Source organism: Lonchura striata, chromosome 5, assembly GCF_046129695.1.
Source record: "Lonchura striata isolate bLonStr1 chromosome 5, bLonStr1.mat, whole genome shotgun sequence".
Classification (NCBI taxonomy): domain Eukaryota; kingdom Metazoa; phylum Chordata; class Aves; order Passeriformes; family Estrildidae; genus Lonchura; species Lonchura striata.
In genome coordinates, this window is record NC_134607.1 from 36,698,623 (window position 1) to 36,711,881 (window position 13,259).

General features: G+C 35.4%; 1 protein-coding gene across 4 annotated transcripts in view; it reads left to right on the forward strand.

The window, feature by feature from the left end:
• The window catches only part of DOCK4 (dedicator of cytokinesis 4), a 221,515-nt gene that overhangs the window by 142,884 nt on the left and 65,372 nt on the right, over positions 1-13,259 (forward strand). For all 4 annotated transcript variants that reach the window (XM_021545259.3, XM_021545261.3, XM_021545260.3 and 1 more), the window contains exons 17-24: positions 78-234; positions 5,757-5,854; positions 5,959-6,042; positions 6,139-6,239; positions 6,568-6,649; positions 7,506-7,676; positions 9,033-9,225; positions 12,522-12,649. In XM_021545259.3, coding sequence (XP_021400934.1) covers positions 78-234; positions 5,757-5,854; positions 5,959-6,042; positions 6,139-6,239; positions 6,568-6,649; positions 7,506-7,676; positions 9,033-9,225; positions 12,522-12,649 — 1,014 coding nt within the window. The remainder of the gene's footprint in view (positions 1-77; positions 235-5,756; positions 5,855-5,958; positions 6,043-6,138; positions 6,240-6,567; positions 6,650-7,505; positions 7,677-9,032; positions 9,226-12,521; positions 12,650-13,259) is intronic.

Below are 13,259 nucleotides of genomic sequence, written 5' to 3' on the forward strand. Positions count from 1 at the left end.
ACAATGATTCATATAATTTAGAGATTTAGTCAATTTTTTTGTGCAGTACAGTTATTTTAACTCATTTGTTTCCACAGTGTGAAGAAAATGCAAACCTTCAGGATTCTGGTCGCTACCTCAAACTCCCCTTTTCAAAGGGAATATCCCTAGGAAACAACAGCCAAGCAGTAAAAACCACTAAAGAGTCCTTCTGGATTACATCCTTTCTCTGCTCCACCAAACTCACACAAAATGGTAGGATATGTTGATTATTTAAAATATGATGAGCTGAAATGAGTGTGATAGCTAGTTTTTTCCATGCCAAGCAAGCATGGATGCACTCAAAAAAGCTTATGTTCTATCTATTTTGTGAACTGGTTTTCTTCATAATTTTTTTATATCCAGATGGAAACAAATGGATGATGATAAACCACTATTTTTAAGTAGTTTAAGAATGCTTTTTAGATGACCGTGATATTGGAATCAAATGCAGCACTTCTGGAATCAACTATCAAAACCCAGCTGCTTTATAAAACCTCTTAATCTGATTGTTGTCAATTGTTTATGAAATACTTACTGTCAGCTTTAGGCTGTAACAGTTTTTTTCTAATTAGGCATATGTTGCTTTTTTGTTTCTCTTCAAACCAACAACCATTTATTACTACTTAAAACAGTCTTATACACTGGCTATAAGGAATAGCAGATTTAAATACATGTGTTTACACTCTCTACTAAAGTTCTTAACTAGTATGTATAAAGCTCTTGAGGTTCTTGTTTACCTGCCATAACTGAACTACCTGTAGCTAAACCAAGAAATTGTAGAACAGTTTTCCAAAAATTTCTAAATATTGTGTATTGGCTTGGTAATACATGATACACTTCAGACCATTCTTTGATAGAGCCACAGTTTTATATTGCTTTGATCACTCTTCTGTGTGAATATCTGTGACTTTACCTATCTTCTGTGTATGATAAAATTGCTGACTGCTTGCAAATTAATTATAGATGTTTGACAAAAACTAGAGTATCTTTTTAAATTGAAATAGTGCTCTTAATTTTCACCCTTTAATAGCAAGTGTGCAAAATAGAACTGTGTGCAACCAGTAAGTGGCTTGTTTCCTTGCACACACCCATTTTGTATTTTCATAGCAATTACTTTAGTAATGAAAGTTACTCAATGAAAGATTTTCCCCAAGGTAGCTATAGGGAATCAGAGACTAAATTTGCTCCAGTTAAAGGCCTTGATTTAGGGAATTACATTACTGATACTTACACATGCATAAAAGTGCTGCCTGGAACTTACAAGTTTCTCAGTGATAAATAGTTGCCCTGTTGTCTGGGGCTGTAATACTAATTTTTATTTACAGTACAGGAGTTATTTTGTACTTATTGTAAATAGATGTGTGACATAGGGCATAAAATTTCCTCCTATTTTTAACCATATTCTGAGTAAGAGGGTGTAGAATATCTGAATAATATTGATCCCCTTTTCAGCTCTGAAAGAGTTAACAATTATTTCAGCAGTACTTCAGAGGGTGGAAATATTTTCAATAGACAGGCTCATATTTTCTCCAAGGATCTTCTTTGGGAAGTTCATCTTGGTGAGTTTCCAAATCCCCATTCTTTTAAACAAAAATTTGCCAAAATCTATTGCATGCTCAGAAAATGAACATAGAGCAAAGCATGTGGATATTTGGTCATGTGAGCATTACTTCAGTTATCCCTGAGAGAATGTAGCTTATGTATTAAAAAATACAAGATTAAAAAATCTGTGTATTTAATTTTTTTAGTAAACATTTGTATTGGTATTTTTGAAACTTGCTGGTTATTTTTAAATTTGTTTTTAAGTTTGGAGATTTTTCTGAATGTCTCAGAGATTCATCCATTGTTTACAAATAACAATGTCCAGTCTGAAAATGAAGTGAAAATTATTCTGTTGTCTGGTTATGGGGTGAAGAACTCCAAACCCAGACTTGTAAAGGGTGTGACTGAATTAGGCTGCAGCTTTACTCTCTTGCTGGGAAATTTTACTCAGCTGTCATTCTCTCATTGATTGTTACCACATGCCATCAGCTCTCATGCATACTAAAATTATGGGGACTGGGGGACAGAGGCTGACTCCTAGTTGTTGGGATCCATAACTTCCTTACCCTGGGTACTTTGGAGAGGTTATTAGGATTATTTCCAAATGACTTTTAGAGACCTTCTAATCAGGGGTGTCTGTGCGTTCATCGTGGCTAAGAATGCATCCTTATCTAATCTTTCTGCTATTTAGCTTTTCCTTCTCTTTTCCTTTTGACCCTGGATAGTTAATCAGTTAATATTAGCAAAAAGTATACTAGCTGTTATTTATTGTATTCTTAGTTAGTTATTTTTCATTACTCTATAAAGCCCTAAAAGAGTGAGTGAGTGCACAGTATTTTTCTACTGAGTAGTTACCAAAACAGTTTTTGACATATATTAGGGATCACTGGCTGCAAGAGAGTCAGAATCCTTCCAGTAAGTCTGAATATTTTAGCTGTTGGCATTCTCTTGTTTCTCAGCACTGATCAGGGCATCCCTGGTTCAGCTGTTCAGCAGCAGAGCAACATGCATACAGCAGGGCAGAGGTGTAATCCTTTGAGCTGCATTAAAAAAAAAAAAAAACACAACAGTGAATCAGTAAAACAATAGTAGCACTGGGCAGATTTCCAAATAATTCTAATTTGGAGGAAGTGTTGGTGACCACAGAAGCAACCTGACTGCCAGTTCTGAAATTCATTCTTTTCCTCCTGAAGTGTAGTTCTGTCATAACAAGACAATTTCTGATGTCTCAGGACTTACATGAGCGAGATGGAAAATCATCCCAAACCACTTCCTTAAACTCATGATTCTAAACTTTCTATTAAACTTAGCTCCTTGGATTTAAATTACATGCTCTTAGAAGGGATGTGTTTTGTTTGGTAGGGATAATAGGTCAGGTGTAGTCTATTTTCAATATACAGGCCTTGATTATTTTGAAGATAATGCATTGGAAATATTTTTATTCTTCAGCAAAATTAATCATCACCAGTGACTTTTTCCCTTGTCCAAAACTATGCTTTCCTAGTGGGGCTATTTCTGGGGACAATTTTATATTCTCATATCTCTTCCTACATGATACGCTGCTATCTGTTCCCCTTGTGATTCACATGTCAGATTTTCTATTCATGTCATTTATGCTTGGGCTATTTGCTAATGTTATCTTAGAATGTGTTTCGTCCTTAGCACTTCCCTTGAAATAAGTCCTTTGAAGTGAGTGTCTTGCATTTGCTTTCTTTTTCTTTTTAAATCCCCCAACAAATCCCTAATATTGAGTGTTAACTATTTTCTACTAAGTTTCTCCAGCAAATCTGTAAAGAAATATTTTTTCTGCTCTGAACTCACACGTTCAGCTAATCTTGCTACTCGTCAGCTTGAGCTGAGGCTTAAAGTGTGGAAGTACATTTGATTAACCAAAAGACAAATGTAGTTCACTGGATTTGTAAATCTTGTTTTTTAAAAATTCCTGACAGAAAGAATAATAAGAGCTATCATTTGTCCTTGATCTTTGGGATGTGTCTCTGATGCATATGTGAGACTTTTCATCACTCGGTGCAACTCAAGGATGTCTTTTTCCCATGCCAGCACAGCTTGAAGTAAAACAAAGATGTAACACAAAAATGCATCAAAACAATCTGTGTCCATCAAAAGCAATTAAGGCAGCAAAATATTTGTGGAATCTTATGTTGATTGTTTGCCATTAACATCTACAGCAAAGTTTGAATATAGATGGAGATTTATTTAGTGTTAATAAAGTAAAAATTATTACTTCATTTTTTATGGGATAGAGGAACTTCCCTGGAGCAAACCAGGAAAGGGATGATACAGAGATGGGTGTTGTTCAAATATTACTTGAGTATGAAAACAGTCTGTGGTAAAAAACAGCCAAAAAGATGCTGAACCAAGATGAAAACTTGCTATTAACTTCTTATTTCAATAACTACTGAGAACACCTCAGAAGCCCTGGCTCCTTCTAACACAGTGCAGGGCAGTGATCAGCGAGACTGTAGTTTAGCTTAAATTGATGGAAGAGTTGGATGGTGATTAAGGTTTTCTGCTTCAAACCACTAGGCATAGAGAATTTCTGAAAAGATGGTCAGTGAAGTGTGGCAGTAGTAAACTGGAATATAAAAGGGATTTGGAATTTCTTTAATTTAACAGTCAAGAATATATGTAGCTTTTACTGAACACAGCTTGAAAGGAGCTCTGCAGATGTGCCCGAGTTCAGCAAGGAAAAACTGCTGAAAAACCAAGCCAAGTTTGCAAGGCTATTTTAGGGTATTGAATGGTATGGAACAAGAAATTCTCAGTCTTATAGCAAGGTAGGCTTTTTAGTACATCTGTGAAGCAATAACATGTGTTTAAAGACTATTAAATGTAGAAGTTAAATTTAAGATATGTGGAAGGGCAGGTACATTCATTGGGCCATCCGTTCCTGGTGAATTTTATGCAAGTATTTACAAGAAATCATGGATGAAAAAATCAACATGTAACTAATTCAGATGTGCTGTAAGATGAGTTTATTAAAGGCAAATCATGCCAGAATAAACTTACTAATATTTCTTTTCAAAATTATTTTATTTACTATCAAGAGGAAATGCAGCAGTTCAACAATGCAGCACATAAGAAAACATATAGATTAGAAATAAGAATTTTCAATCAGGCAAATAAAAGTTAAAATGGCATTGGAAGGCTGCATTACAGAGGAAGGAATTTCCCTCTGGAGCAGATGGAAAATACTTCTTGATATGAAGAAATCTCTGGGATTTTTCTTTGTTTTAAAGGACTGGAAGGATGTGGATATGAGAGTAACTTCACTAAAGTCTGAGAATTTTCTGCTAATATGTTGTTGAAAGGTCTCATCAGTTAAGAGGGACAAAATCAAAATACGATACAGCAAAGCATTGTAATTTTGATTTAAATAATTAATAAGAAAGAATAGAAATTAGATTGATTCTAATGGTAGAAAAGGCAGGATATACTAGTGGAGACTCCTGGGGATTCTTCTTTATCCAGGGAGCTGAATAGTGTTAAACAGAAGAAGCATCATAATGGTGACATAAAATATGTCTATCTAAAGACACTCAAGTTCTAGAACATAATTAGCAGGTGTTTACATAAGATGTATGAGTTTGCTAATGATGTAGAAAATGATGTAATCTTATCTATAATGTAGTTATCATTTTGTCTAAGAAAGCTGAAGGGCAAGGAATTAAAACTGGAGGAAGTTTGGACATACTCAGATATTTTTTAGCTCAGGATAGTTCATTTTCCAGAAGAGATTTTTTCTTGTTAATCAAGTGAGATCTTAGAGGCATTGTATTTGATCTTTAAAAAGACATAAAAACATGAGTGTTTCAAGCTAGTAATTAGGAGATCTTTCCTATCTTTCAGAGGGTAGCCTGGAAGGCATCCTTCAATGGGATGAGAGAGGGTAAAATAATTGCTTTATTTAAGGTACTATCTGAATGAGATTGCATAATAGAGTGGCCACAGGAGAGTGATTTTAGTGGCCCATTACCATGTTCTTATGTTTGTATTGGTGGAGCAATTATGGAATGGAATGAAAATGTATTCTTGGGAAGATCATATTATAGCAAATCTGGAGGAGTTTTGTTTTAATAATGCCAAATTTTGCTGAATGGACTGTAATATAAAATTTAAAATATGAAATGCTGCTTTGCTTCCAGCTTTAATATTGCATTTTGTTTTTTCAGGAGATATGCTTGACCTTCTGAAGTGGAGAACCCACCCAGACAAAATTGCAGGTTGCCTCTCAAAATTAAAAGAAATTGATGGTTCAGAAATAGTGAAGGTATATACCTTTTTATACCATACTTTTAGATGATATGAAGGAAATAATGTATTTATAGATCACAGAAGTATCTTTTTAACAACACTCTTATTCTCTCCCATCAGTTTCTTCAAGATACACTAGACACTTTATTTGGTATTTTAGATGAAAATTCTCAAAAATATGGATCAAAAGTATTTGATTGCTTGGTAAGTTTCATTTTGTGATCATGCTTAACACTAGCTAAAAGCCAAGTAAAACAAAAAACAAAAAGTGTTGGGTTTTTTTCTTTCTCTCACATTTAGGTTCACATAATAAATTTGCTGCAGGACAGCAAGTTTCACCACTTTAAGCCAGTAATGGACACTTACATTGAAAGTCATTTTGCAGGAGCACTTGCATACAGGTGAAGTCTGTACTTTTTTTATCTGACTGACAGTAATTACTAAACTAAAAGAATCAATCATTAGTTTAAGGAAATGGTGTATCCCTGTTAAAATCATTCTACTGCATATTTAATACTGGTATCATGGCCATTTCATCAGATATCTATTAGGTGCTTTTCAGCAGAGTTAAAATTAAGTGTACTATTGAGTCTGTAGTGATCAGTGAAATCTAGTAATCTTTTATTTTGCCAGCGTTTCTCATATGACAACTATTGGTTTGCATTTTATGTGTAAAGTTAACCCTTCTTCCACTTCTGTGTTGTAATACTTTCTGATGTGCTATTACAGAGATCTTATAAAAGTACTGAAGTGGCATATTGATCGAGTCACTGAGGTGGAGCTTCATGATCACATACAGGAAGTACTAAAGGTAATAAAATTATTGAAGACAAGTATACATTTGAAAGATATATTCATATAGTACATACAGGTTTACCACAGGGAATGAAGCAGAATATATATAGATGATGGAACAGTAGTACTAATTCTAGGGAGCTGCAGACTTTCAGTGCAGTCAGTTTATTCATTATTCTCTTCTGTCAGTAAATTGACCATTGAGGCTCACTACCGTTAGTCTGTGGAACTCTATGTTCCTTACTGAATGAGGCAAAAGAATCAAATATAGATTACACTGATGGTATTAACATCCACTGCATGAATCTAAATGCTGACCTAATGGTTCAGTCCTGACAACAGGGAATTCTACTGATTGTAGTGGTTGTGGTTGTTCTTGTTGCCTTGGTTTGTACAATCAGAAGAACATAACATGCCATCAGGCTGAGTTATACAACAGAATAATTCCATTTGGGACACATGCTACAATTTGGAAATAAAATATTAGTGTGGTACCTTTCTGTGTTTTTCTATGCTGCTGTGAACTTTGGTTTCTTGACACCACTTTGGTGTCTTGCCAATAAGAGAGGGCAGTATTTTGAATTTGCATTCCAACAGTTTTACAACTTAATTTAAGCTTTTTTTGGAGGGGGAAAGGATGAGAGGAGAAAGTGGTGTTGAGTTTTTGCTTGTTTGTTTTTCTTTGGGTTTTTTTTGGTTGTTTTTTTTTTTAGATGTTGTTAGTGTTTCAATAGAGAGATTTACCAAAATTAACTAATGGGCTCCTGTTTCAGACTATTTTCTGTATTTGAATTATATAATCATTGTATGTGTTCTGTTTGGAGATAAGCATGTTCATTTTTGTGAGTTATCTCTGATTTTGGCATTTATAGGCACAGGAATATATCTTTAAATACATAGTTCAGTCTCGAAGATTATTCTCTATTGCTACTGGTGGACAAAATGAGGAGGAATTTCGCTGCTGTATTCAGGAGCTCCTTATGTCAGTACGCTTCTTCCTGTCTCAAGAGAGCAAAGGAACTAGTGCTTTATCCCAGCTACAAGTAAGTTTTATGGCTTGTAGGCATTTTCAACATCCAGTATAAAAATATATATGCCTGTTCAGAAAGAAAACTTATTTTTGCTAGAGCAAAGTGGCATTTTTAACTTTGCATCCTACAGTGTGCAATTTTCATACCAGTACCTTCTAAATATGCTTGGAATAGATAATCCTAAACCTGATATTTTATTTTTAATTATAATAATTATGTTGATGGATACAAATAAATCAATTTCTCTGTTTTGGTCTTTTTACTGCTCAGTTTAACCACACTGACACTGAAGAATTTGAGCCATACAGAAGCCTGCTATCAGAGTTTTCATGCCTTACAGGAAATTTTTAATTCTTGATGAACCATATAGTTTAATACTGAGATGATATCTGTATTTCATTTGTGACTACAGAAATGGGCTCATGCTGAAGTGTTGTGGCAAAACACACAGGAGACAGCACTCTACATTAAATGCTCATAAATATACCATCCTTTTCCCAAGTTTCTGTAAACAAAGATGTTTAAGATTCCATTAAGAATTAATGTTTTCCAAATTTCTGTAGAAACTGTTCCACCAAGAAAATGGCAAATCAGAGAGAACTGAGTTAGAAAGGTAGTTCTTTCACCTCATGTCATGTAAGCAGCTGGAGTCAAAAGACAATAAAAAACAACCAGATTTAGAATTATTTTTCAGAATTTTTAACTCATGTTAGCCTGTTCACCAGTGTGAGTGTGTAAGTAGCTTTTTCACAATCAGCAGAATTTAAAGAAGGGAATGTCAGTTTTAGCTTATTTTCTCTGGTGTTGCTCTCCTTTTACAATGTTTTGTTTTCATATTCATCAATGACTTTCTAACCCATTTTAAAGATTGTTGAAGGGAACCAAGACTGCCACTACTGCCTCACTCCAAAATAAAAATGTTCAGTATTTGAAAAAAGGATGATACAGAGACTGTTACATTACTTACCTTGAAACAAAGTAAACCAAACCACACAAATATTTTTGTATCATATCAACTAGATTCTGCTGTCCTTTTAAAAATTTTCTCTCACTGAGACGTAAGTGTGTTTAAAGAATAAATATTTTTGTTCTGAATTGAGTTTTGTTCTGAGTTTTGTTCTGAGTTGAACTTCCACTTTGTCCTGGGAGAAATTAACAATCAGTAGATATTACCTGAAGGAAATAGTCACAAGTGTAAGTCCATTAATGAATGTAAGGCTATTCATTCTGAAAATAAGACCATTTTAAAGGCTACTACCTACTCTGGAAGCCAGGCATTTCTCTAGAGTTACTTAAATTTCTGTATTTTATTAAATTCTATAAATGTCAAAACTGTTCTGACTGTCCATTTTAATCCTGTTCCTCTAGGCTGTGTTTCTCAGCTCATTCCCATCAGTGTACTCAGAACTTCTGAAGCTCTTTGATGTGAGAGAGGTGGCAAATTTGGTTCACGATGCTTTGGGCAGCTTGCCAACAGTCATGCATGGGGATGAGTCCCTTCAAGCTGTTAAGCTGCAGAGTATTGGCAAAACTGTGGAGAGTCACCTGTACACTAACCCGGGTAAGGTTACTCTGGGCTGCCTGCAAATGAGGAGCTCAGACTGTGCTTTGTACCTGGGCCAGCAGGTGCTGAAGGGAATAGTCTTCAATTTTTCCAAGCAGGCTGAAGCTTTGACCATCTGTTTAGTAATTGAAATTAATCACCTTCTGAAAGTAATCTTTAAAATATACTAGACTGAAGAAAGTATGTCTCTGCAGAGGCTTTACCACTATATGGAAACTGGGGAGGAAAGATGTGCTATGTATTAAATGTTAATGTTGCATAGGAAAGTCACAACGATTGTCCAGAGTCTAAGATTTCTCTTTGTAATTATGCCGAGCACATACTTGAAAAGCTCTCTGTCATGATTTTTTTCTTGTCTTTCTGTATAAAATTTGTAAAGGGCAAATATTATCATTTGAAACAGTCAGCTAATTTGACTTCCTGCATAGAAGAAAAATTAGGACAGTGACTGATGGCTCAGAGTTCTGATTATTGCACCATTGCTTTCAGTCATTAATTTTTCTATATCCAGTGGCTGACACTGCAGCTGACAATTAGCAGGAGAAAGAATAATCTCAGACAAATATTCTCCAGACTTTCTCACCTAGTCCTTGGTGAATCCAGAGGTGAATGAGCCAGCTCTTCTCTTCTGTAATGCCACTACATCTCTCCAGCTAAACAGATCAAGACAGAGGGGTATTTAGATTCTGGGCTTATAAGGGATATATCTAAAGGTGTGATATATGTAGTGGTTGTTTCAATAATTGGCTCTATTGCCTTCCAAGTCATTGTAAGATGCTTTTTGCTAGTCCATTTGGTCTGGTAAAACAGAGTTTCTGATCATTTTATGAAGCTTTTGCAAAAATGGGATACTTGAAACAGTTGAATGAGGATGCTCAGTTTTGCCTGAGATGCCTCAGACCATATTGTGTGTAAGAGTTGGCTATTTGCCAGTGTTTCTACGTGTAGATTTTTAGTCTTCAAAATGTAGTTCATAGTGCTGCACTTATGTGCAAGCAGTGCACAGAGTAGGTGGCGTCTCAGGTGAGGTGCCAAATGCTGTGTGGGCTCATCAGGAAGCTATCTAAAGTGAACCAAGAAGAAACACCTTGGCACAGGGCTGCTCCTGGTTTCTTCTGGCCTTCTGGATTGAGGGATTTGAGTTGTACCTGTGGCCCAAACAATAATGCTCATACACAAAATATGTGAAAGAGCTGCTGTTACTGCTCTGTGATAGTTGTGGAGTTGCGTAGTGACTGGATTGAGCTTTCTCTCACCTGCTTGCCAGCACAGTACCCCAGCCATAGAATCACAGGTTGGTTTACACAGTGAACACTTCATCTTGTCTCTTGATTATGGATTGCCAGATAGTCAAGAATTCAGTATGTGTAAGGCCTAAGAGAATGCAGGGAAAAGGAGCCATCCTCTGTAATCCATGGGCCAAGTCTTTTTTTTTTTACAAATAGAAAAGTCCTGTTTTATTGCTTCAACTGAAGGCATTAGCTCTGTTTTTTCCTCCAGCAGGAATCAGTAAGCAGATTTAGCAGTGAGGATCAGAAGATGGCACTTTTCTAACCACAGGTTTGCACATTGGCAATTTCCCTGCCCAGTTACCCTTTGACCCTAGAAGTCTTGGAGTAGATGGGTCAGTGGCAGCTGTGCACACTTGACATCTCAGAACACCGGGGACAACACTTCGCTAAACCAGGCTCTGAGTTAGAGAAAAAGAATATGCTGCCTTGGTTCTGCTGAGAAGCTTCCCCCCATTTGTGGTGCCACAGGCAGATAGGAACTCTCAGGGCAGCCCTGATGAAAACCTGCTGAGGCACTTGCAGAAATAAGCAGTCACTGTAGAGAGGCTATTTATTGCCCAGTGTTGGGTTTCTGTACTACTGGTTTTTGATTATGACTGATTGATGGTCATTTGTATACTGCCTTACAGCCTTTTTGTATTATTTTATTTAGTAGGAAGATACAGAGGTACACCTGAATAAATAATAAGCATTAAACACCCATTTAAAAAGAGCAGGCAAGCTTTTATTTAAAAAATAAGAATATACTTAAATAGTGTGTACAGATCGGTTTGTCCATATGATTTGTCTTTTATTATACAGATGATTATACAATGAAAACAATGGGATAGTAAAGCATAACAAAGTTAGTGCTGTGTTTCAGTAAGTGAAAGAAGCATTAAACAAATAAAATCTCAGAATAAATATAACTTCTTCTTCCTCATATTAAAAATAGAGGAAATAATTGGCGGGTGGGCGGGGGGGGGGGCAAGTGTTTATAGAAAGTGTAATCCACAAACCATACCTGCTTGGCAAAATTGTTTTAAAAGAGTAATTTGCCAGCTAGAGAAATCAATTTTTAGCATATGGTCACATTAATGAACATAGAGGGTAGATGAGTGTATTTCTATAATGCAATTTATAATCATTATATTTTAATGGAGGAAGTTATTCAAGTACATTTCTGTGGGAATAGAATTTCTTAATTATGGAAAATATTTTAAAACAACAACAAAATGAAAACAGGAAATATCCTTCCTATTTATCAAGTTGTGAATAGATGTTTAAAGTGTTACCACAGTGTAAGTGCTCTTACAAGGGTTCTTCCCATTTAATATTGTTTTTAATTGTAATAAAAAGAAGCAGAAATAAGTAGCATTTTAAGTATCTTCTTGCACAATTTTCAGCAAATGCAGGACTGCAAATAACACCAAATAGCTGTGTTTAGAAAATGAAAGAATGGAAAGGCAAATTATTTTATGTAGAAATCAATAGTCCAAGTTGCTCATACTCAGTAGGAGTGGGGAATCTGGAAAAGTAAAAATTCTGAAAGAAATCTGAAAATACTGCTGCTGGTCAGTAAAGTAGAACTTTTTTTGTAGAACAACATAAGTTCCTGCTGAAGTCTGTCATAACCTTGGCATATAAATGGATCCTGTCACATGGCAGGACCACTAGAGCCTAATTTCTCATTGTTATGAATACAGGCATTACTCTTCTACATTTTTATTAATTTTGGATGACAGTTCAATAAATAGAATTTCTTTTATATGTAGTATATTCCACACAGTGATGTTTTTCTTCATCCATGATAAAGTTACTTCCAGCATATTGTTTACTCTTCAATCGTTTGCTTATGATTGTGAAGTAAAACCTTCTGCTCATCAAAAAATTTTATTAAACCTAGGAAAAGCTTCTGCTTACCAGAAATAGTTTTGGACTGAAGACATATTTAATAGCTGTATTAAAATTAAATTATTCTATGAGAAGCTCCTATTTATGAAATTTTTTCATTTTTTCCAGATTCTCGATGCATTCTTCTTCCAGTAGTTTTACATCATCTCCACATGCATTTACAAGAGCAGAAGGACCTTATAATGTGTGCCCGTATCCTTAGCAACATATTTTGTCTCATCAAGAAGAACAGCTCAGTGAGTAAACACCATGTCACATCCACTTGAACTTCTTTATATGGCTCAGTGACATTCAATGACACAAGCTGGACCTTGCCCAAGAGCATTTTAAAGAGTTCTCTGTGTAATGAATCTGCATAAACATGTCATTTTGATTTTTAAATGACCCTTTTCTTTGCATGCATGAGTATTTTAATTGCATCACATAGTGTTCTGACAAGCTTTTGCACTTCTTGTTGTGTTGGAAAGAAAGAAATGTCTACTTTCTTTTGGGGCATTTTTTATTGTGTGCTGTGAATTCTTAGGGGACACAGGGCTGATCTAGATAAAGAGATTGGTATGAGTGTTGCAAGGGAGATTGCACTTTGTTGCTAGTTGATAAACTTTGTGGCCAGTTTCAAATGTTTGTGAATTAATGTGTGAAAGCTGCATATGAGAGCTCACTTAGAGAGGTGTATTGCAAACGGGAAGGTGATGATAGGTTCTGATAGACAGCAGGCTATAAGGCAATTAAAAACAAGCACTGCTTGTAATTAGTGCAATACATGCATGTCAAGGCTAGCATACATTACTTTTCAATGCACTAGTGAGAACTCCTTTATGTGCTTCTTCATTTCATACCACTTTC